This window comes from Diprion similis, chromosome 7, assembly GCF_021155765.1.
Source record: "Diprion similis isolate iyDipSimi1 chromosome 7, iyDipSimi1.1, whole genome shotgun sequence".
Taxonomy (NCBI): Eukaryota; Metazoa; Arthropoda; class Insecta; order Hymenoptera; family Diprionidae; genus Diprion; species Diprion similis.
In genome coordinates, this window is record NC_060111.1 from 2,691,973 (window position 1) to 2,714,756 (window position 22,784).

At 38.7% G+C, this 22,784-nt stretch overlaps 6 protein-coding genes across 8 annotated transcripts; 2 read left to right on the forward strand and 4 right to left on the reverse strand.

Moving 5' to 3' along the window:
* Positions 1 to 2,013: 2,013 nt before the first annotated feature.
* LOC124408308 (sin3 histone deacetylase corepressor complex component SDS3) lies at positions 2,014 to 10,092 on the reverse strand. Of its 2 annotated transcripts, none has more exons than XM_046885163.1 (9): positions 10,082 to 10,092; positions 3,491 to 3,670; positions 3,334 to 3,397; positions 3,137 to 3,250; positions 2,847 to 3,048; positions 2,572 to 2,752; positions 2,395 to 2,509; positions 2,204 to 2,288; positions 2,014 to 2,123 (listed from the first exon to the last, which is right to left on the reverse strand). In XM_046885163.1, the coding sequence occupies exons 2-9, from the start codon at positions 3,612 to 3,614 to the stop codon at positions 2,028 to 2,030; spliced, it is 981 nt and encodes a 326-aa protein (XP_046741119.1). In that variant the 5' UTR covers positions 3,615 to 3,670; positions 10,082 to 10,092; the 3' UTR covers positions 2,014 to 2,027. The 2 variants fall into 2 exon arrangements, with proteins under 2 accessions (XP_046741119.1, XP_046741118.1); XM_046885162.1 differs by having other exon boundaries at positions 2,395 to 2,512.
* LOC124408305 lies at positions 4,003 to 7,241 on the forward strand. Its single transcript, XM_046885159.1, has 9 exons — positions 4,003 to 4,262; positions 4,420 to 4,532; positions 4,704 to 5,169; positions 5,346 to 5,476; positions 5,684 to 5,806; positions 5,992 to 6,179; positions 6,365 to 6,502; positions 6,614 to 6,657; positions 6,743 to 7,241. Exons 1-9 carry the CDS (start codon positions 4,006 to 4,008, stop codon positions 6,849 to 6,851), a joined length of 1,569 nt encoding a protein of 522 aa, XP_046741115.1. The 5' UTR covers positions 4,003 to 4,005; the 3' UTR covers positions 6,852 to 7,241.
* LOC124408304 (transcription elongation factor SPT6) lies at positions 7,320 to 15,189 on the reverse strand. Its single transcript, XM_046885158.1, has 17 exons — positions 14,787 to 15,189; positions 14,575 to 14,656; positions 14,260 to 14,456; positions 14,003 to 14,119; positions 13,667 to 13,830; positions 13,336 to 13,588; positions 12,168 to 13,249; positions 11,824 to 11,989; positions 11,288 to 11,680; positions 10,972 to 11,184; positions 10,694 to 10,831; positions 10,195 to 10,490; positions 9,311 to 10,057; positions 8,654 to 9,170; positions 8,332 to 8,575; positions 7,804 to 8,251; positions 7,320 to 7,570 (listed from the first exon to the last, which is right to left on the reverse strand). Exons 1-17 carry the CDS (start codon positions 14,823 to 14,825, stop codon positions 7,366 to 7,368), a joined length of 5,301 nt encoding a protein of 1,766 aa, XP_046741114.1. The 5' UTR covers positions 14,826 to 15,189; the 3' UTR covers positions 7,320 to 7,365.
* Positions 15,190 to 16,768: 1,579 nt separating this feature from the next.
* Positions 16,769 to 20,418, forward strand: LOC124408310 (protein ARV1). Of its 2 annotated transcripts, none has more exons than XM_046885166.1 (4): positions 16,769 to 16,787; positions 19,254 to 19,389; positions 19,494 to 20,013; positions 20,167 to 20,418. In XM_046885166.1, the coding sequence occupies exons 2-4, from the start codon at positions 19,306 to 19,308 to the stop codon at positions 20,313 to 20,315; spliced, it is 753 nt and encodes a 250-aa protein (XP_046741122.1). In that variant the 5' UTR covers positions 16,769 to 16,787; positions 19,254 to 19,305; the 3' UTR covers positions 20,316 to 20,418. The 2 variants fall into 2 exon arrangements, with proteins under 2 accessions (XP_046741122.1, XP_046741121.1); XM_046885165.1 differs by lacking the exon at positions 16,769 to 16,787 and adding an exon at positions 16,910 to 16,933.
* On the reverse strand, positions 17,233 to 19,014 carry LOC124408309 (aldo-keto reductase family 1 member A1-A). The gene is made up of 4 exons (XM_046885164.1): positions 18,568 to 19,014; positions 18,201 to 18,368; positions 17,717 to 18,070; positions 17,233 to 17,646 (listed from the first exon to the last, which is right to left on the reverse strand). The coding sequence occupies exons 1-4, from the start codon at positions 18,637 to 18,639 to the stop codon at positions 17,272 to 17,274; spliced, it is 969 nt and encodes a 322-aa protein (XP_046741120.1). The 5' UTR covers positions 18,640 to 19,014; the 3' UTR covers positions 17,233 to 17,271.
* On the reverse strand, positions 20,069 to 22,640 carry LOC124408307 (WD repeat-containing protein 37). Its single transcript, XM_046885161.1, has 5 exons — positions 22,007 to 22,640; positions 21,783 to 21,908; positions 20,941 to 21,697; positions 20,600 to 20,846; positions 20,069 to 20,457 (listed from the first exon to the last, which is right to left on the reverse strand). Exons 1-5 carry the CDS (start codon positions 22,281 to 22,283, stop codon positions 20,335 to 20,337), a joined length of 1,530 nt encoding a protein of 509 aa, XP_046741117.1. The 5' UTR covers positions 22,284 to 22,640; the 3' UTR covers positions 20,069 to 20,334.
* Positions 22,641 to 22,784: the final 144 nt, after the last annotated feature.

The following is a 22,784-nucleotide window of genomic DNA, read 5'->3' on the forward strand; positions in this document are numbered from 1 at the left end:
ATGACGATGAAAATCTGCAATTTTTTGGATGTAACTTTTGATCCGTTGCTCGCAGCGTATTGGGACTGCGCTCGATCGATTTCTCTCGCAAAATTACGTCGGAATAGTGCCCTAAAGAATTAATTGCAGCGCTTTTCGAAGTCGTCGAAATTTTCGCCAAAAATCCAAAGGGGTTAGCCTCACTTTTTTTTTGCGATTTTTGAAGCCGAAAATTTCTGGTCTCCGAATTGATTTGTATGACCGATTTTTGGCTAATTGGAACCCCAGGAACTCAAAAACCACATTAAAAAGAGCGTAGGACCAACAGCAAAGAAATGACGATGACAATCCGCAGTTTTTTGGCTGTAACTTTTGATCCGTTGCTCGCAGCGTATTGGGACTCCGCAAAATTGCGACTAAATAGTGCATGAACGCACTTTTTTCATTCCTTCAAATTTTGTCGAAATTTCTAACAAAAATCCAGAAGTCTTCACATTGTTTTGGCTCAAAATTTCGCCGCACATAGTCTATTCGTATGATCCTTCTACAGTATTATCCAAAATCTTCCACAATTTCAGCCAAAATTGAACAAGCCCGAATTTTCGTAGATCTTGTCATTAAAAATATGTCACCTCTGGATCTAGTCATACGACTTCTCCTAAACTACATGGATCTCAAGGATCCCAAGGGAGTTGTTCGAATCGTTGTGGCGCCAGGGGCTGAGAAAATGCTAATCAAATATGGAAAAATTCAATCATTGATTCAGTTTAATCCAGGTTATACAAATAGTCACAATACAGGAACATATGTAATATATTGTATTATGCAGAAGTGCGTTGCTCTTATGTAAACAAACCAGAACTCAAACTGTATGTTTATTAACCACGACAATGACTCTCTGATGTAATATTTTTCATATTCTGCTTAAGATAATTCATAATTGATTTGCATTCTTTTTGTCTTTCACTGATGTACTATTTGGTACCTTGTTACATTACCATACACTGACACACGAACACATGTACTAGAATTAAGGAATACTGAATAAACAGCTGATAGCACTTGGTGGCTATAAATTTGGGATTTTTTTCTTCTCTCTTTTGAAAACCCTGTGCAAATATAATGTATTTTCATTCTCACTTTTGATCCATTGGTGATTAAACATGCTCTGTTCGCGCTTTTTGAACCCAGAAACTTTTTCAGTCTGAAATCGACTTAGAAGCCATCTAGATTATCGTCGCAGTGACAGCTGGAAAAATACTGAGAAACTTCATCGTTTTTCTTAAATATGGCATAAACGCAATATATTTCACCAGACCTTACAAAGTTTATATAGGAGTTTATAACTGCGAGGAGATGAAAAACCTCACCCGTTGTTTCATAAACGACGGAATTTCATGATTCGTGAAGTTGAGTTCTTGTATTCAAACATGTTAACATTAATAATTAACAGATATAATGAAGAAAGGAAAGAAATTTACTTTCGACAAGATAAATTTATTCTCCATACTCAACACTCAGTCTTTTTTCTATCCTGTTTCTCTCTCTTTTTACGGACCAAGCAATTTTCGATCCCAATGTATGGTAGAGCATGTTCTATGTCTACATAAAGCAGGATGCGATTGGATGTCATTATATCTACTGCTACTATCGGCAAATGGTAAACTAAATGGACATCAGGGACGGAGAAGAGTAGGAGGCAGGATGTTCGATATAACTTTAATTCTCGAATCCTCGCATAGCCGAGATACGTCGGTAAATAACTTAAACTATCGTTGCGTTCATTTAGACTGAGGAGTTTCGATTGTACAGATTCGTTAGACAAATAAACAATGTAAAAGATCCTCTACTGGAAGATCAGTAACAGTTATACAAATAACATACATCAGCATAACCCAGCATATCTAAAATCACGTTGCTTTTCCTACGGAACAGAAACATAGTTACGTCTGACTTTTCGTAACTATAAATCTGCATGAGTTAGCAAGTTGAAAATTTCGAGATTTCAACAAGTTTTCTTCTTTTTTCTTTTTGATCAGTCAGGTTCATTATGATGCACGACGTTTGATGGAAATCTTTCCACGGCTGAGTTGGTATATGTATATTCTGACCTTAGTATTGTCAGATACTTTCTTTACCCAGATCTGTAAGATAAAAATTATATACGAACTCTTCGTTTAAAGCTCTTACTTAATTAAAGCAAAAATAAATAAAGTCTACTCACAACTTCAGTTCCAATCGCTGAAATGTTACCAGCGAAACGGGGTAGGTCCTTGCCTTCGACATAAACAGGTTGACCGCGGTGAAACCTGCAAATCGAATGCAAAATATAAAGTCATTTGCAAAATACAAATTTTTTGTTGCATCGCTTTCGAAAGAAAATCACGATGTGTAAACATTGATGTGAGCTCTAACCATCTTCTTTCATAGAGTAATTTTCCATCTTCAATCCTTGTCTCTACTAGAGGAGCATCAGGAGATGGAGTGACATGCTGAGTTGGTAGATTAACTGCATTGCAAGTAGTCATGACCGCTAAAAAATTAAAAAAGCATTACTAAAAGTTATTCAAAATCAAAACCAAAAATCAGTACCTGGTTTTCGCACAGTAGATAGTATTTTACAACGGCTGATCGCTTTTAAGTCATTCTCAATCTCCTTCTCATCGAGTAAGTAATTCAACTGCGCTGGAGGTGGCTTTCTACGTTTCTCTACCTTCTCAGGTACAGGGTCATTAGGTCGCCGGCGCAGTTTTCTGGTCATAGGGGGTTTCACCTGAGTACGAACGATTCAAACTAGTTATGGATAATCATTTTGTATCACATTATGAATTTTTCAAAGAGTAGGAACACTGGATAAAGGCTTTTACCTCCATAGAATCACCAGTAAGTTCCATTGTGTGACGGTCAGATTCAATCATTTTACGCTTCTCTTCCATATCGGTTAGTAAATTTTCCTTCAAGTCTATTTTTTTCTCTTCAAATTCTTTGGCTGCTGCTTTTTTCTCAAGTATGTAATCTCTTTCTACCCATTCGGTGAGGTAATCACGGTAAATTCCATTCAACCGTAACCTGAATTTAATTGCAGAAAATTAGTATTTTGCAGGATAACTTTTCAACTTCTAAAAATATGTTCTAACGTATTTCAGGAATGCCTCACCTTTCCTTATACTGCACCTCCAGGCGTTTCAGCTTACGATTGTATTCCGGATGTGTGCCATCCTTCAATTGTTGAAGTTGTTTTTTTAGACTAGCTAATTTATCTTGGTACATTCTGCAGAGAAAAAAATGTTCGGTTCAGAAGCGATTATTCAAGAGTTGTAATTAAAAATATTGTCAAAATTGTTAACTGCTTACTGTTCCTTTATTTCAGTGTACTTTTCTGACTTCCCCATATCGGGCTCACTAGCCTCTTCCGTATCTGAAAATGAAGACAAATTAAAGTTATTATTATTGAAATTTTTGTGAGTGCATACGCAAAATTTCTTCATCAAAAAATCGCAAAACGTCTGACCTTCGTCACTTTCATCCTGATCCTCCAAATCACGATCCTCTTCCAAGTACTCGTCGTTGTCGTCGTCGACATCATAATCGTCCTGACCATAAGGCGTTGAAAACGGAGAACCTTGAAACGACATGTATACAATACTATAAGCTTCTGCGCCAAACAAATCACAACGATGTCAAATTTACACTTGATAATAGTTAACAATAGTTTTCGAAACAAGTTCTCTCTGGTTAAGGTTTTCAGGTAAAAGGTTATGTTTTGTATGCACACATGCTCACGAAAGGAATGTCATTGGCTTCATCCGATAAACACGTACACGCGTCTGTCGACTTTACCGACAATACAGAAATCTGTAAAACCCCACTTGTTGTTCGCTATTCAGATAGCTTCTGTAAGTATTACATGTAATAAAATATATGTCTATTCAAACGTTTTGAAATTCCGACCAGGAGGTTTGTTAATCATTTTCTTTGCTTCTTTTTCTCATTTCTCTTTGTATCTAACGCCTCTTTCGAAATTTTATGGATCCTGATGAATTATCCTACACAGAAATGGAATCATCTTCGACGAAATCAGATGTAGTTGGAATTACTGCAAACGAATTGAGTGGAGTTTCTTGTGGAAATTGTGATTCTGAAGTCTATGGAACATCAGTAAAATCGCTGGACTATCACGTGGCCCATTTGAAATCTTCAAAAAGGAAGATAAGATCAATTACATTGTGGATTGTTAAACTAAATGATGATGACCAGGTTGTTGTCGAAGGAAATTTAGAATGGTATGTTGTTGTTAAAACCTTACATAGGGAATACGTACCTGATACAGAGACTTCCCATACATAGTTTCAATAAAATAAACTCCTATGTTGAGTCTGGGAGATATTACTGCATGTTGAATAATTTTAAATCCCCCTTATAATAAACTTTGACTGACAGTGGTACGAGAGTTCGAACTAAATCAATAGCGAAGAGAATCACCTCGTCAAGGATTTTATCCAAGTTCAAACATGCCTATCACCTAATCGGAAACATGGCTGATTTACAATGTGGTATGCATATAAATCTCAGTCACACTCACGCAAGAACTATGCTGTTATTACATGAGAAGTAATATCATAAATGTTGGATTTTTGCTGCATCATGTATACAAAATACTTTCGATTAACAATCTTATATTTATCTTTCGCTTATTCATAAATATTTCCAACCATTTTCTGCAGAACTTCCAGTATTTGTTCGCCGCAAATTTCATCACGGTTTTCCAGAAGATTGGGAAGCTATTATTAGCATTTGGAAGAGCTTCATTATTACCTCTGAATGCAACGAAGCAACACGATCATTGTGTACGCCCGAAGGTCTCTTTGTCAATGAAAAGCTCACTATTGATGGTTTCAATGAAAATTCTCGTTTTATTCAAGACGTCTCTAAAGGTACAAGGGTGGATGAGCCGACGTACCCTATGAACAAAAATGGTACTAATGGAAGCATCAGTGAACATTATCAGAATGATAAACTGGTTGATTCACTTGCCGAAACAGAGACCGGCAAGTCAATTTTGGATCATGATGTGTGTGACAAAATATCAAGAACACCAAATTATACCAAGCAGCTCACAGCATGGACACCACTCCTGCAATTTGGTGACAATGCAGGATGCTACTTGTCCTTTAGGGGAACGTTGCTGAGGTGAGTCACACAATACTAAGGATTATCATTAAAGTGATACATTACATGACTAATTGTAAATATTTACAATAGTTAATTGTATATCAAAGAAGTTGATATAATGCTGTAAATTATTTTATTACATACCTTGAATATTCGTGAAATTTTGCACAAAATACATGATAAATTTTTTCCAGTTCAATGGGTCATGCTGTAAACAGGAATCATGTAACAGGTATTGTTCGTCGAAGAATTTCTCCAAGGATCATTGAAACCATTAATCAAGAATTTTATGAATTGATGGGCGATCTCAACAACACTAAACATAGTATGTATGAATGCAATGATGTGTATTCTGAAGTCAGTAGAGTCAAACATTTCTTATCTTATATTTGACACTCATAATCGTATGCCTAATTCATTGCTGCGATTTTTAAATTCTAACGATATTGGAAGTTCTGATTCACATTGCAGCGCCCCTTAAAAATGTATATCAATTGTTTGGGGATAATAGTACTGAACTTTCACTTGGCAGGTATTCCTAAGGAGTTAATTTTGTGGTGTCGCAATGGATGTCCAAAGCAAATAAATTTGTTTTGTGAACAATGGAGATTATTGAAAAGTGATGAAATAGAATCTTCTAAACGTTCAGTTAGCGGCAAGTGTTCCTTGTATTTCACTTATTTTTCCGCGTATTGAAATGAAATATATTTTCGATTTGTCGAAACTATTATTATTCAATGACCCAAATGTTTTACCTACACATTCTAACTTCAAGTTTTCCTGATGAATCATCAGTTTATCAGTATTTAAAACAGAAATATTATTCTTAATTTTATCTAGATGGAAAACTGAAAGACGAAGACAATGATGTTTCGCATACAAATCATCATAAGGAATCAGGCAGTTATAGCAAAAAGGTTCATGCGTTGTCACCTATGCAAACTCCAAAAAACAGGATTAAAAGAAAAAGAATCTTGACAGACTTAAATGATAACAGAGACACCAATAATTCAATCATCAACTACACGGTATATACGAGTAAACACAAAGCATGCTCGATTTCTTGAGACGATTTGTAATAAGGTGGTAAATAAATATTGAATTTAGGGTCCGTCACTAATACATAATAAGAAGCAAAATCCACGGGGTTTAGTTAAATTCATGGGATACCTCAGAACTGTTTAAAATATAAAATAATCTATATACATTCCAGACTTCTAGCAAAAAAGAAGCCAGCAAAACATCGACTAGCACTTTGCAAGTTAGCAGTTTGTCCAAAATAAGACGAAAACTTTCAACTTACGGCTTCGAAAACTCCAAGGAGGATACAAATATTGCAGATATTGACTTGGTACTATTGTTCATCTATTGTGACACAATGGTCAATGATTGAAACAAAAAAGTAATTACTTTATGGTACACTATTTCGTTATACTCTCAACATCCGTTTTTATCTCCACAGGATGAGAATTTCAAGTCAATGGAAGAAATCCGTCCAACTACTAAGTAAGTTTTTACTTCGAGCCTGTAATAATTCGTCAAATCTTCAAAAGAACAATCATATTAATTCAAAGAATGTTCAACTTTACAGACACAATACAAAGCATCAGCGATTGCCGTTGAGTCAAGAACCAGTTATATCGTACATTTATCATGAAAGTTTTGAAGTCAACGACAACGATTTGTCTGATGGTGTGTAAAATATGGTATCAAATCATTTTATTCATTTTATTTATCTACGTATGCATTTAGCTACGGAAATAATTGTAACGCTTATTCCATTGACATGTCAAGGAATAATATGGTAGCAAATATAGGACGTCTTTCAATCTAAAACAATAGATATATTCCACGCTATCAAGAGCACGCACACATCTAGGCAAGTCTTTGTATACATATAATAACCGAATTCATTATTTTTTTTTTAAGCTAAACGAATGTAAAGTCCCATTACATGACCAATACACCCATGTTACGTGCTCCCACATAATATTAACTTATTTATATTACTATTATTAATCGTACCATTATTACTGTTACCATTATTGTTATTCTTATTGTTACTACTTATCATTATTTACTTTTATATAAACGGGCGTATTAAATACATGTGTTTGAGTATACATATGTAGCCGAAATAATCAGTTACACCAGGCAATATGTATAACATTTTTCTAATTTTAATACGAAACCATAATGAGCGGTTAAGCTAAATTAATTTTCATCGTACAACGGAGTACCGTCTCCGCTAAGAGACATACTCCTGGGACTCGAATTCGTATGTGGGGTTCCTCTCGGTGATTTGTATGACGGTGTACGTGCTGTTGGTGGCCTGTTGCGGGGTGTAGCTCGACCTGATCCATCGTCGTATCCCCGCGGAGTTTTTCTCGAGTCTTCATATCTAGGAGTGCTGTTCCCACTGAAATAATGTAAATATCATTTGAGCGTAGAATTTATCTTGATAACAGTTCTATCCAGAGCATTGATTGTATTACATTAGAATTCTAGTGGAATTACGATATTCTCTACAAAGTGTCGATGGGACTTGTTAAATATACTTGTGAAATAGTGGGTAACAATTCAGCAAGTAATAACGAGTTGTCAGAGTTTCAAGAAGACAAAATCGAGGAGGCACATCTTTTGGATACATACGAGATCCTGGGGGTGATCTGTTTCAGTTTAGCCCATGCCTCGGCGGCCTTTTTCCAATCCATCGGGTCCCCGGCCAGTGTGGACATGTGCGGTGTCGGCCGATGTGAAGGTGTTGTTCTATGGTGAGCAGACGTCACTGTGGTTGGCCCAGGATGAACAAACTGGCCTTGGTGATGATTTGGTGTTTGCTGGCCGTATCTGGGCGTTGGCTGACCATGGTGAGGTGTGTGGTGGGGAGTCTGATACGGGGTCATGAATGGCGTTTGTCCCGATGGGGTGTAAGGAGTATTGGGATAGGTATGCATGCCTCCGTACGGTCCAGTGCTTGCTGCGCCAGGAGTATGCGGTGGATAATGGTGCGGAGTTTGATTTGCGACTTGAGACAGAGAATGAAGCATGTGATGCGGTAGATTCTGGGCTACTCTTTGTATCGCCTCCTGATTCATACCTATTAAGAACATGAAAGAGATTACCAATTAAGTTACGTTGTGGTTCAATGGAGATGGTCTCAAATTAAGCATTACTTACTTGACATATTCACACCAGGAGTATTATGGTATGGTGTTCTAGACGTCATTGCACCTCGAGGTGTGCTTGGAGTTCCTTGACCAGGGACAGGGTCTCGGAAATGTTCCTTAAACCAACGAAACAAGGCGTTGACGTTGTCGAACATTTGTCCCCGGAATCTGAATCCCTCTGGTGTAACGGTCACATATTCGTGTCGGCAGCGAACGCGAGGTAAATAAGACAATACAAATTTTCCAGGATAATTCTGCAAGCGAATAAGAAACGAGGATAACAATTGTGCGTTTCAATTTAATCAATCTCGATGGACGTATGTTTAAATTACCTTTGCGGCGGATATGAAATAATGAATCTTTCCAGGATTCTTTTTCTTCTCATCTTTTAATAACTCTTCTGCTTTGTCCTTTAAGCCACCTTCCGTGTCCTTATAGTATTTAAAGTACAATAAATCTCTAGCATGAGCAGCCATCGGATTAACATGTCTGGCAATGATTTCGTCTAGATCCTCAAACTCTTCATTACCGATCCATAAACTCTGGCCAAGAGAAAAGGTATTCTCTTTACCTTCTTCCCGAACATCGATATGTTGACAGATTTTGTCAGTCACTTTCCACGTTACTGTGAGGTGATCTGCACCTTTGCTACTTGGTCGAACTATCGCTTCACCCTGATCCATATTTTGCATGAATTTCTCAGCTTCAGCAAAACTGATATTATGAAATGCTGGATGTACAATGACGCGTTTTATGTAAGTCTGTCGTTGTTTTGCTTTTTTCGCATCTTCCTCTATCTGCTGATCCTTCTGTTCCGCCTCCATATCATAAAACGGATCTCTTTGCGGTCTGTAAATGAAAGAATATAATTGAATAAACATAATCGATCGTTAGTCTCCAAAATTTCAAGTTGAAATTGATTAAGAGTAAAAAGTTTATCATTTTAAAACCTATCAATTTAACGAAAGTTATCGCAACAATTCGCTTACCTCCATTCATGATTTTTATCTGCAAGATCACTGCTTTTACTAGTACATTCCACACTGAATCTGTCTACCTCAATCTTTATTATACGGCAGTGAATGATTTGGCCAACTCTGACCCTTTCCTCGGGATTCGCTACATGTTTATCAGACAGATTTTTGATGTGAATATATCCTGATATATTATTTTCCAAGCGCAACCTGACACCAGTAGCTTTTCCTGGGCAGGCTCCAGCATCAAAGTGATTCCATACTTCTGACAACTCAGGGAAATCATTCTTCAAACAGAATGGACACTGCCAAAGGCCTGTCTCATCATTTCTTACCGGATTTGCCTGATCTAGTTGTTCACCTTGTGGTTTTCTGTGAGTTATGCCACATACAGTGGCTTCAACCATTTTGCCGATATAGAAAGTTTCCGGTGTCTCCTTGGTCAATACATCGAACAATTTTTCAGCGCTAAGAGTTTGATACGGTACCCTAAGGTCTTTGTACCTGCTATTTAATTCCGCTCTGATGTCATACAGCGTTATGCATTTGTTACCAAAACCTTGTCTTTCTAATTCTTCAGCAAACGCGTCTAAATCAAGATCCTTCAATCTTTCCGGCGATTCTAAGATTTCCTCCAATGCCCCTGCTGGATTTGCATCCTCGTCGTCATACTCCAATGCATCTACTGCCATTTTTCTGGCCCATTCATATGTCTCTGGATGAACACGCGAGCCATCAAGCACTTCCACATATGCTTCGGTGCTAAATAAGATAGAGAAGAATTACAGCTAGTTAACAGTATAGACTGAAATTAGGAATGATTCTCACTATGATCTTGCAAAAAAGAGAATAAAAGAGTGGGCATATGTAGGGATGTTAACTTGAATATCTTCACTCACCTATCTCCCAAACTGTTTGTGTCAATCTTGATAAAACCGGCGCAATTGATAAACACCTTAGGACCCATATGACAAGCTGTGACCAATTGAGTCCTATTCTCTAATCGTTGATTAGTTTGCTTTAGCATTTTAATCAAGGCCTGCCCTTTTCGAGGTCCCAAACCGCAGACGAATTGTACCAAGTTTCCAGCATAAGCTTGTTGGACTGCTTTGTTCACATCAACACCAACCTCATTTACTCGATTAACGAATTCCAAATACAAATTTTCTAAAAGGTCTTCCTTAGGGAGTTGATCCTGCGAGAGAAACACGTGATTTCACGCTTTTGAGTTACTGATTCAAAGAAACGATGCTTATTAAGTATTTATCATCAATAGCTGTGGGATTATTCCCACTGTGTGCTAAGGGAAACACTATATTTAAGGACAGGGACATGGCTCAGTTCTTACATAAGCTTATTGATATAAAATGTGACCACGTGTCTTAGAGTTTGACTTACTTGTAAAGGATGGTACTTTAGACACAAGATTTCTTCATCCGCTGTGCACAGCTGTGAAAATTCCACCAAAGGATCTTGCATACGCCGTGCCATTGAGATAGCTTCTCTAAGTAATTCCGGATAATCCCTGAATTCTGACTGTAATAATAAATGTGAAACATGAATGCAGACACCTGTTTTCAGTCTGTTTCGCCTAGATAATAACACATTATTTATAACGGTAATTACAACTAATCTTAGTATCAGAGATGAAATCAGATATTTGGATGAAAACTAACCACTCCTTTATTACTGTTTGAGTAGATCTGGGCGAGCTCGTTGTCACAAACTTCTACTTGAATGGAGGGAAATTGTTCTTCTTCGACCAGGTTACTTATACACTCTTTGATATCAGCAACAACCATTGTCGCCTCCCTGGATGTACCACTCACGACAACAACATGTGGTTTCTTGGTTGCAATAAAATTACGAATAGCCAGCAAGTCAGCTTCCTGAAAAAAACATGATTTAGAACAATCCTTGACAAGTTTGTAAATTTTGCAAAACCTTCCACCCCGATGGAGATGTCAGAAGCTGTGAGCTGTGCAAAATTACCTTCATAGCTTTTTCATCCTCTCTGAAACTATTTTTCTTTTTCATTAAATGTGGTAGCCGCAGGTAATCTGTACACTCGCCATCAGGTGCAACAAGACATGTAAATGCTGCTTTGGAATAATCGGGCACATAAGATACAGCCATCACACGTAACCCCTTGCTCGTATCCCACTCTTCATCTTCTTCTTCAGGGAAATCGCAGCTATACGGAGCCACTTTGAGCCAGTTATACATCTTTCGGCAGCAAGCTCGCATCACGCATTCTTTAGCTTCTGCAATTAGATTTGCCTTCAACTCCTTCTTCAATTCGGGAATCACCATTTTTGTTAAAGCCATTTCCACGCTTGCTACCCTCAATGCATTCCAGTCTTGAACATTCTTACTAAATTCATCCTGTGAATAAAAAAGTGATATTAACCAACGAAAGAGACAATTTGTAGATGATACGTTCTCCTTCTGGGATTATAAAGGGTTAACAAAATGAAATGGAATGAGGGATCAATTAATTGGTAATGAATGAAAAATTTATTTCTCACCCTGTAATAAAGTTGCTTCATTTCATCTACATAATTGTTACTAGTATTGCCCTCAATCGAATCACTGAGTGAAATGGTGATAAGTTTATCTTCTTCAGCAATACTTAGTTTCAGGAATTGATCGCCGACAAGATCTCTTACAGGTTTGTCTTTCAGATACTTCATTCTGCAATGACACAAAGAATTCAATAGAAATCAATTTGAATTACTGCCAATCAATAGAAGTTGTATCCCCGATTGTGTAAAACATTTTTCCGGCGTAACTAACAGTGTAGAAGGAGTAATTTCTAAAAGATGGTTTCATCACTGGTAAAATGGATAATGTTGCAAATACTGAAACTCACGTATATATGGGATGGTTTTCATCAATCTCTTTTATTCCTGTTTTGGTAGGTGTGACGGAGAGTTTGGCTCTTTCCATATACATTTCCCTAACGCATTTGCGAACAAGAGGTTCCCTTGCAAGCTGAATGGCAACCATCAATTGCGTGGCCTTCAAGGCTTCTTCCGGAGTCTTAAATTTCTTACCACAGAAGTCATTAGCAACTACAGAGGGTTCCGTTGGTTCCTGATCAACTTCATGACGTTGGTAGTTATCACGAAGATTCTCCGCATAATGCTCTGGTGACAAACCAAACCTCTTAGCAAGACCGTCCAGGCCAGCCTTTCTACAAATAGTGTAAGGCCCAGTTCTGACAGCTTGTTTCAGCGTCTCGTCAGCTTCTTCTTCTTCATCAGCTTCAATGTCGTCTTCTGGAGGAGGGTCCTCCCCATTTTCTTCAGCATCAGCTATCTGCTGTCTTCTTTTAGCTGCTCTTGCCGCAACTCGTGCCTCTCTCTCCTTCTTGCGGACAGCTTCTTGCATAGGTGGAATCTCATGGCTGTAATATAACATGAAGTGATGATGAACATCGTTCAATTCTTCGCTGGTTTGAACATTTCGTAATCTCTCGATATCGTCATCCTTTATCAGTCGCAGTCCCTCTGGCAGAGGAGCCTCGGCGTTTTTCATAATTTCATCCAGTTGATAATTTCTCATTTTTTCAAACAGTTGTAACAAGTTTTCTTTTCTTTGACGAAGCTGACACCATTTCACGTCAAATTTGTATACTTTCCATAGATCGTTTATGTTTAGTTCAGGTAAAACATATTCTTTTCGATAAAATGATATAAACGGAACCTCAAAGTGTTGATTACGCATAAAGTCCAAGGCTTTTTTGATTTTTCCTACTGTCTGTGGTCCCTTACGCGCCCTTTCTTTGGCCTCAGCATTTAAATGAGAATCTTGAACGGAGACCGATGGACGACAGAATGCCTGTTTATAAATCCACTCTGCTTCCAAATCCAGTTCATCTGATCCCTCTGGTACTGGGACAACAGGTACTGAACGTAGTTGCATTCGCTCAGGTATATCAGTATTACGAATCTAGGAAAATTTATCACATGTTTATTCAATAGGTACATGAAAAGATTTGCAAAGGAAAAACTTCATTTGTGGAAGATTTGTCTCACCTCGTTATCCATGTCAGTAAAGTGTCCTCGCTTGAGTTCACTGGGTTCATATATTTCAAATATACTTTTCCGTGTTGTTTTCTTTTTGGGTTGTTTTTTTGGACGACGCGGTCGTTCCCCGTCACCATCTTCGTCAACATATTCATCTTCCTCGTCCTCGTCTTCTTCCTCTTCGTAATCCTCTTCCCCATACTTTCCAAACTCGTCATAGTCAAAGTCAACGCCAAAAATATCTTGAGCTTCTTGCAACGCGCTAATTTAAAAAAGAAATAAAGATAAAAGTTGATCTGTAGAAAATCTATCCAAAATTGAGGACAATGTGGAAACTTACGCATCAGAGAATATTGGTTTCTTCTTTCTTCGCCTTTCAGCAATAGGTCTTCCATCATCATCGACAATAAAATCATCACCCTCGGAATAATCTCCATCGGAACCTTCCTCGTCAAAAGTCTCTGGTTCTGGCCTATGGCTACGTTCGCTCCTTCTTTCATCCTCCTAATACACACCATTCAATGATTATGGATAATGAGAAGGTGATCGAAATTCAAAATAATTTAAGGTAAAAACAGTAGAAAACTTTTAACTCCAACAGAACAACACTATTCCTGGTGTGGATGTTGGAAGTTTTCAGATGAATACTTCGTGCAAAAAAAAAAAAGAAACTCACATCACCAGACCCCTCGAACAATTCATTGGCAATAGCATCCCGTTCTTCTACAGCTTCGTGCTCCTGCTCTTCCTCAGACTCCTCATCTTGTATTCGACGTAGACGTTTAAAGCGTTTCTGGTCAAGTCAATAATTTATTTATCAGTACCCCAGGTGAGATAAAGAAACACTTAAATGCCCCATGAATATAGTCAGAAAAAAATTAAAACAAAAAAAGTAGGAAAAAATAACAAGTAGCAAAAAACCGTTATGCATACCCTTTCCACTTTGACGCCCAAGTTTTCCTCAATAAGATCATAGTCCTCATCTTCCAGTCGATCATCAAAGTCTTCATCGTCACTCTTTTTACGCTTTTTTGAGCCACCAGAACCATCGCTGTCCTCTCCTTCACTCTCTTCAATAGGATTATCATCGATAAGATCCTCCAGTTCTTCACGAAGACGGTCCTCATCATCTAAATACATCAGATTACAATATTACGAACCAAAAAGTCAGAAACAGAAGAACAGAGCGTCAAGCTTTAAGCATAAGGTACAAGAGGCTACCCATGACAAACTATTGCCAATACTTACCTTCATCATCTTCGTCACTCTCCTCGACAGCTTTTATTTTCTTCAGTTTCTTCTTTTCGTTGTGATCTAACTCCTCTTCCTCCTAACACGATAACAAATACGACAATAGAGTAAAAAAAAGTAAGATCAAAATCAAGAAAAGAGCTAAATTAACGCGCTGCAAGTATTGAATTGCGGATCGCCAAGCTAGATATTATGCATTTTATACTGACCTCACTTTCTTCCGCCTCAGAGTCGATGAAGTCTGCCATTTTTTTTGGGGGGTTAACTTTTCTCGGAAAAGCAAATGCTATTTGCGACTAGCCAGTTGGAAAGTTACAGGTTCAAGAGTCGACGTTGACTTAAGAATGAGTCTTGACTCGGGTAACTAAATGATTATAATTCTGGGCATGCTAAGAATATCGAACCTAGTAGAACCGCAAGCATTGCTCTGCGTTCGCACAGTCCTCAACGTGTGTCATTACCGTCCAATAACCACTGGAGGGATAACTTTTTCTCCTCGTTTCCAGTCGGCGGCTTGAAGTGAGCCCGTATTAACTAATGGCCTAGAAACACAAGGCACCCGACACCATGCCCGGATACTCAGAACCATTAAATTTATCGAATTCCATGAAATCCTGGTTTAACTTATAACAAACCACAGCAAACACCCGATATTTCCGTTCAGGCATATGAGCCATCCAGCAAACTTTGTGCCATACCACTGACCATAGACTACAAACGCGGTTGATAGGCTTGACACCTCTGACTGCTCCACCTGTTGGTGAATATTTTGAAATTGCACTCCGGTCGATAAGACAGAAACCGGATTATTTGTACGGACATGAATGTTTCACGCGTGAAGGCGAGGCGGTGATAAGCGATTTATAACACCAATCAAAAGGCAGCTTTGAACGGAAAATCTTCTTTTTACAAGTAAAAAATAGGTCAGAATTAGGGATGACATTAAGTAATTTCACTTGTCACATTATCCTGATTCAATGAAACAATGAAAAGCATTTTTATACTTGTTTGGTTATTTGTCCAGAGTTCGACTCTAAACCTAATCGGAATAGGATGAGTGAGTGAGAGGGTGAATAAATAAAGTCCCGCTTCGCTTATCGGCATAAAAACCCTCACGGTTTAGAGGAACCTCAGGTCACCAAAAGCTAGACCCCGTTCCCATAACCAACCCTAAACACACGATCCTTAAAACTAATGAAATGGAAAGAACTCGACTCCTAACCGAGCGCGGGAAGAACGCGGTAATCGCACGCACGGGCAGAATTGGAAAATTTAGCAGTACGCCCTACCTACCCGAGCGCTCGATTCTCAGTGAATTGCGCGCGCGCGCGCGCCCGTTAGCTCCGTTTTCGCACAGAGCGCCGCCATGCGGCCGGGTACCTCAGCGTCGCGAGGTACTCTTGAGGTACTACACTTTGGGTGCGTTCCGAAACTAGCTGGCAGCGCTAAAAACTCCCTAGGGCCGAGACGAAGCTAGTAATAAACTCGGTAGCGAAAAAGAGATGAAAGATAGTTGACAGCACTGGAAGCTAATTTCGGAACGTACCCTTTGAATGACCAGCAAATACCAATGCTCTAAGAAATATCAGCCGCTAGTTACAAGATTCAAAATTTACTGTTACTGGACTGCCACAGTTCCCTGGCGGAATACACCCAAGAAATACGGCCAAAAAACGGAAGGCCCATTTTTTCTTGAATCTCTGCTGCTGGTCTTTCCTTCCTAATTTCTCTGCTGTTGTTCCTACGCTATTTTTCATGTGTTTTCTGAGGTCCTGGGGTTTCGATTAGTCGAGAAAGGGTCGTACGAATTAGTGTAGATTGGGTCATACAAATCACATCAGAGTCAAAAGATTGTTGCTGAAAAAAGTGAGGTTAACTCCTTTGGACTTTTGGTCGAAATATCGACGATCTTGAGTGATGCTGAAATCGATCCTTCGATCCATCCATCTATGTAACTTTGCGATAGGAATCGATTGAGCGCAGCTCGATAGTGAGATTACCTGCGACTTATGTGAGCAACAAATCAAGGGCCGGCTTCGTGCATAACTCGCAACGTACACAGACATATATATCGGATTACCCGACAAATTATTCAATTTCTTCGGATGAATTAACATACCGCATCAAATAATTACGCGAACATAAGTGTCTTTTATTGACACGCGAAATCCTCTCGGAGAGAATCATCAATTAGTGTGAGGTTAAGTTAGGTTAGAGTTTTTTTCGTATGTTCCATTACCCTATTCACAGCTGCCCTAATTGTGTCAAAGTGTTCACAAATAGTAAGCGTCTACATGCCGTGATCTGAGAATTCGTACTGATATTGGATATTTTATCCTCACCAAAAACAACTAAGAAAGTATCACCTTATTCCGAGTTTCACTCAAAGTTATTACGAATTTTCAAAATCGAAAATCAAGGGTGTAATGAACTTGAGGAACTTCAAAGTAGTCTATGTACGTCCAAAAATGCATATATAACCTTTCAATTAAATACGTGTCTAATTTTGTACATATGCGTACAAAAGCATCTGCGATCTAAGGAAAGCACTCATACTTTAAAAACAAATCAATGTTTTGACAAATTTAGTGATTTTTTTTAATATCCCATACCATTATAATAGATACAATATTCATACATCAATTTACCCACAATATAAAGCGCTACACTCGCCAATACATGTGCTTTACATGTTTAAAATGGAAACTCCGGGTGCTTCTCAATACCCTTGAAAAATCCAAAGTCACAAATCCGGGCTGATGTCCCCTGATCCAGAGCGTTTAATTCATTGAAATCCTCCGGCGTAAGTTCCCAATCAAATAAATCAATATTTTTTCTGAGCCTATCTGGGTTAGTACTTTTTGGAATAGCAGCTATTCCTCTCTGAAGTGTGTATCGAAGCAAAATCTGAGCTGGTGTCTTCTTTCTTCTTTCTCCTATTTTCACAACTACTGGGTTTGATAACAAGTCGGGCAGAGAATCTACCTTTCCCATTAGTTTGACCAGTCCTCTCGATCCCAGCGGCGAATATGCGGTCACTGTGATTCCATTTTTTCTGCAGAATTCAACCTGTGAAAATAATTATAGTATGTAGTTCAATGCTGATACCCTTCAGCATTAGTTTCAACTAGAATCTTACCAATTCTTTTTGTTGGAAGTAAACATGCAGTTCTATCTGCAAGTTAGAGATTGGTAATTTTGATACTGACAATACTTTTGTTATCTGCTTTATATTGAAATTCGAAAGACCGATTGCTTTTGCGCGACCAGCTTCGACTTGTTTCTCCATTTCTGACCATATTTTCAAATGATCTGTGCTTGTGTCCAGTCTGATTTCTCCATTCTTGTCTACTGGATGTAATTCTTCGTTAACCTCTTCCAAACTAAATGGAGTGTGTATCAAGTAAAGATCCAAGTAGTCCAATTGTAAATCTTTCAGTGATCTTTTAATCCATTTCTCTACTCCTGAAGGTCGATTTCCAACAGGGGGAACCTTTAGGTGTTTAAATATTCACTTTCAGTACAAGTTTTCGATTACAGAACACAATGTCGACATTTTGGTTTCTCGGTGATATAACTTTATGTACAATTACAATTTACATGTAGATAACAGTTGTTTTTACCTTGGACACGACAAACAGTTCATCCCTCCTCAATTTTCCAGAGCTAAGCCACTTGTTAAGTACCTTACCAATTACATGTTCATTTTCATATACTGGCGCTGTATCTATGTGCCTATAGCCTGCTTCCAAAGCTGTATTCAGTGCAGCCTCTAATTCAGCATCTGTCGCCTGTAAGATTATTCAAATTTTTCTTCAGAATTCTTAAGCAAAATAAATATTGTTTGTATGTACAGTCCCTCCTCGCTGTATTCAATCATAATCGGTTCAAAATATATAATATCCGGCACTCGTAATCATTCTCATTTAGTTAAGTAGATATAATACAAAATGTAACATACAAATAATGTTTGGGAGCTACTAAACTTACCTGCCAGGTTCCAAATCCCAAAGCTGGCATAACTTGCCCAGTTGGCAATGTTAAGGTCATCTTAGAGGCCATGGCTGTGTAACTTGTTACCTGCTCGGACTTATATTTGGGACTAATTGATGTACAGTTATCTGTGATCCTCAATGCTGTAGAGAAATATTTTTCAAGTTCCCCACCATTCCTACCACTTAAAATGGCCGCATATAGCTGACTTTTTTTTCTGAGAACCTTGAGGGCCTCGATATTACTCCTAGAACTAACTTTCTCCTCTCCACATTCTTCTACTTGTGTTCACTCATCCAGCAAGGATACTTCTCGTAAACATTGTTATGCACGTCAGAAATGTGTAGCTCGGTTCAAGGTCATGAAAATGTTATATGAACAAACACACCATCAAAGTCTCTAAGGCAGCAAAAAGATATGTTATCACATCTTACGGTCAAAAAGATCACGGCCCTAGCGAATTTAGTAATTAAATCCCGAAACTATTTTGCTTATCTCTTGAAAGAATATAATATCAAATGTGTTTATGTTGCTGGTTAAATATAGATTTTATATTAGCATAATCAAGGGAATATTTCTACTTGGGTGTACATTCGTTTTTATCATAACTTATACACGTCTATTAACCATTTGAAGGTCTTGCAAGTAAGCAATTATAAGATATTCTATGTATATGGTTGCAGGCAGAACTGCACATGTATATGAATCGGCGTTTAGATTTTCCATGATACTAATATGTATACTTGCATAAAATGTGGCGCAGAAGTGGATGAATTGTACCGAAGGTATAGTCCAAGTGTCCTCAAGGTTTCAAAATGTGTAAGTTTTTTTACGTCCCTTCCTTTCCTACTGAGTTACCTAATTCCCTAATGATGTCTAATTAATTTTATGATATCCAATTGTTGAATTGTTTCTTATTTTAGGATAAATGTGACAGTATAGCAGATAAATACATAGAGTATGATCCAGTAATTGTTCTGGTTGACCTAGTTTTATTGAACAAGTCCGCATACAGACATTTACTGTATAACAGTGGTTTCAAGTCCTATTGGAAACTAATAGTCGTACTTGTCCTTGGAGAGTCATTTAGGATCTGGTCTTCAGTTGGATCTAAGGAGTCAGTGCAAACTGCCCTGCCACTGCATAAAGATGATAAAGATGCATACGAAGGAGAAAGAAGCTTTTATATATTGGTGTTACATACAACACTCTCACTTGGTGCATTTTTTTGCGCAGTAATTGGTGTTACTGAATTACGGTGGTTAATTTCAGGGCACAAACCTAACAAATATAGTGCTCTTGATTTAGGAAGGGCTTTGACTGTGGGGGGTTGCGCTAAACTTATTGGATTGCTCGATATGGTCTGGGGACACATTTCTCCAGATCCTCACTATGCTCTGATACATGGATACACTGTACTGTGTCTCCTAACAGCTTATTCAGGTGATTGAGAGACGATATGTTTCATTATTATATGCTATCAAAAACATGTTACAAGTTCTTCTTGAGGTATTTAGTTCTTTATTCACTACAGGATATGGTTGATAACATCACATAATAACATGGTACAATAAAATAATTAGAGACTTGTTTCAGTGGTTTGCGAAAGTGGGAGAAGCGGATCATTAGTTGGGCTGGCTGGTGGGATATTAGCATATGGATATGTTACTGCCAATATTGCATGGATACAACGAGCATTTGCCAATACTGCCAACTCTACGGCGATAAATGCCATGGTCCACTGAATATGAGGTAAAATCCTTACTAAACGTCCTTAACTGGAAGTATGCTCCAGCCTAATACCAGCCTATCAAAACCGCACGAAAATAAATTGCAGATACCTCCATCCTCTGCCCAAGCAACGGAGCAAACCATTCGTCTGTGACCCTAGTGAAATAAATTCCACAGATTAAAAGACAGTGCAATCCAAAAAACTATATCACTTGTTAACCGCAGGAAGACTCCATTGGATAATTAATAAATTACATAATATAGTACGTGTATTATGAAATATTTCATCATCATATACCTGTCTGCTCGTTCTCGGAAGTCTGGCCAGCCTTTGTCCACTGAGGTCAAAGAGTCTGATCTGTCTGTTGTCGTGCGGTATAGCTACTACACCACTGCTCGAAACAGCCAATCTGTTAGCAGCACTGTCTGCACGGATGGTTGCTAAAGGGCTACGAATATTGCGTAGCTCCCAGACCTTAACACTTCGATCGTCCGAGCTTGATACTATCTTATCTTCTCTAGTAAATACTGCAGATGTTACCGTTCTACAGAAAAATATCCGACATTAAACTCACGAAAGTGCATCACAAAGGAAACAAAGAATATGAGATACCAGAAATTAATGAATAAAAAACATACTCCGTATGTCCCTGGAAGACTGAGACTGAATGTATAGGTTCCCTGAAGTCCCATAGTCGAAAAGTACTGTCCTTGCTGGACGTAACGCAGAGCCTATGAACATGATGGGTTGAAACATGGGTCAGCTCCTGATCGTGTCCACACAGAGTATGAATGACTTCGCCCGTTTCCGTATCATACAGATTAGCAGTTCTATCCCAAGAAGCTGTGACTAGTTGTTCTGCCCCTGGTAGCCAATCTGCGGCTATGACAACTCCTGAGTGACCCAATAGTTCCCTCACAGGTGTCCTCAGAGTGGGCAGTTCCTCCTGTTCATCGATAGACCCTACACCCGTTGTCGTCCTGTCTGAAATCAGGCCTGCAATTTCCTCTGAAGAAGGTAGTTTTTTTGCTTGGTCCCAATTTACCGCAGCTTGCCAAACGTGCGCAGAGCAATCCCCACTTGCAGTTAATGCCAGGTCTCTGCTCGGATGAAATCTAACGGAATTAACTGATCCATTATGGCCTGTGTATTGCAAGAGACAACGACCACTGTCAATCGCCCAAACACGAGCAGTATGATCCGTGGAAGCTGTTGCTATTATTGGCTGACCTAACCGCCCCACCGTTACTTCCCAGATCCCATCTCTGTGCCCTACGTATTCCCTCTGCATGGTACAAGACATGGTGGGATTTTTAAAGCTGGAAACAATCTTGCTGGTTTGTGCCTTCAGCTTGTGAGAAGTCTTCACTTTCTGGGCAGAGCCACCACCCATGGCTGCAACACGTAACGTCACGTTAACATACAATGAGTCGAGCGATCAACAGGCCACAACATTTTTTTTTATTAATAGCATGCTTACATTTTTGTTTAGAGAGATTTTTCGTGTCCGGGTAATCGGTTAGATCCCCAGGGGGTAAACTGCGCTCTCCAGAACCGTAACATTCTCTTTCCAGTCTTTCATTTAATGCATCTACCTTCTCTTGAACTGAAATTCCAAATTTAATGATATGAGTGTTTTTTTCACAACAATTCACAGTTCTGTAATTAGTGTCGCCTAAGCGGAGACGATGAAGGTCTACTTACGGCCAACATTTTCTGTGTATAACATCTCAAACTCTTTTTCTATTTGCTGAAACGCCTCATGTAATCTGGAGCGTAGAAATTGCGGGACACCCCCATCGTCAGGGTCGGATCGAAAACTGACATAATGCAGGGCTGTTGGCTGCAGAGGAGTTGATCCGGCTTGACTCTGCTGAGATTGCAGTTCCGTATCTGTGCTGCTCTGTACGCGAGGAATGGAAATCCTCTTTGTTTTGCCACTGGATTTTCCTCCCGATGTGGTCGATGGATCGCTGGGCATATTTCACACGTGGGAGTAAACTATTTAATCTCAGTATCAGTAATTCGCATTTATGAATGCAGGAACTGTCACTTCTGAATTGAATAACATGAAAGTTTTTATTTTTTTGTGTGTTCAATAAAAATCAAACTGGTGTACTTATACAGTGGTTGACTTTAAATGTCAAAAATCCACCCGAAAATTAGCGAAAAAAAAAAGATCAAGCTACGCAAAACTCGCGAAGTGATTGAAGCTGGATGAAGAGTTATCACGAATTATGACTCCCTTCGTCGTTGTTGATTTTGACCATTTTAGGACAATGTCACATTGTTTCGCGAATAAATCTATGAAAATTTTGCGACACTGTGCAACCACATTTGTAGACGGGCTGCTAGCACGTCAGGGGTAAACTCATTGACTAAAGGAGTAGAGATTGCTGAAAACGGCGCTGATAGGAATTGAGATACAAGCAGTTTTCTACTATAACCGACCAACGTAATTCACAATCCCGGTTGTAGCTAT

Bases quoted from the DNA above. Each gene is read 5' to 3' on its own strand.
- LOC124408305 (XM_046885159.1), top strand. From the start codon at position 4,006: ATGGATCCTGATGAATTATCCTACACAGAAATGGAATCATCTTCGACG. The intron at 4,533-4,703 runs GTATGCATATAA...CATTTTCTGCAG, and splicing joins CATGGCTGATTTACAATGTG to AACTTCCAGTATTTGTTCGC. The intron at 6,658-6,742 runs GTAAGTTTTTAC...TCAACTTTACAG, and splicing joins GAAATCCGTCCAACTACTAA to ACACAATACAAAGCATCAGC.
- LOC124408310 (XM_046885166.1), top strand. From the start codon at position 19,306: ATGTATACTTGCATAAAATGTGGCGCAGAAGTGGATGAATTGTACCGA. The intron at 19,390-19,493 runs GTAAGTTTTTTT...TTCTTATTTTAG, and splicing joins TCCTCAAGGTTTCAAAATGT to GATAAATGTGACAGTATAGC. The intron at 20,014-20,166 runs GTGATTGAGAGA...GACTTGTTTCAG, and splicing joins TCTCCTAACAGCTTATTCAG to TGGTTTGCGAAAGTGGGAGA.
- LOC124408308 (XM_046885162.1), bottom strand. From the start codon at position 3,614: ATGTCGTTTCAAGGTTCTCCGTTTTCAACGCCTTATGGTCAGGACGAT. The intron at 3,251-3,333 runs GTAAGCAGTTAA...TTTTCTCTGCAG, and splicing joins TACACTGAAATAAAGGAACA to AATGTACCAAGATAAATTAG. The intron at 2,513-2,571 runs GTACTGATTTTT...TTAATTTTTTAG, and splicing joins ATCTACTGTGCGAAAACCAG to CGGTCATGACTACTTGCAAT.
- LOC124408307 (XM_046885161.1), bottom strand. From the start codon at position 22,283: ATGCCCAGCGATCCATCGACCACATCGGGAGGAAAATCCAGTGGCAAA. The intron at 21,698-21,782 runs GTAAGCATGCTA...TACGTGTTGCAG, and splicing joins AAATCTCTCTAAACAAAAAT to CCATGGGTGGTGGCTCTGCC. The intron at 20,847-20,940 runs GTATGTTTTTTA...ATTTTTCTGTAG, and splicing joins GTCTTCCAGGGACATACGGA to AACGGTAACATCTGCAGTAT.
- LOC124408309 (XM_046885164.1), bottom strand. From the start codon at position 18,639: ATGGCCTCTAAGATGACCTTAACATTGCCAACTGGGCAAGTTATGCCA. The intron at 18,369-18,567 runs GTAAGTTTAGTA...ATAATCTTACAG, and splicing joins TGGGATTTGGAACCTGGCAG to GCGACAGATGCTGAATTAGA. The intron at 17,647-17,716 runs GTAAGATTCTAG...TTATTTTCACAG, and splicing joins ACTTCCAACAAAAAGAATTG to GTTGAATTCTGCAGAAAAAA.
- LOC124408304 (XM_046885158.1), bottom strand. From the start codon at position 14,825: ATGGCAGACTTCATCGACTCTGAGGCGGAAGAAAGTGAG. The intron at 13,589-13,666 runs GTAAGTTTCCAC...TTTTTAAATTAG, and splicing joins AAACCAATATTCTCTGATGC to CGCGTTGCAAGAAGCTCAAG. The intron at 8,576-8,653 runs GTAATTTAAACA...ATTCGCTTGCAG, and splicing joins ATTTCATATCCGCCGCAAAG to AATTATCCTGGAAAATTTGT.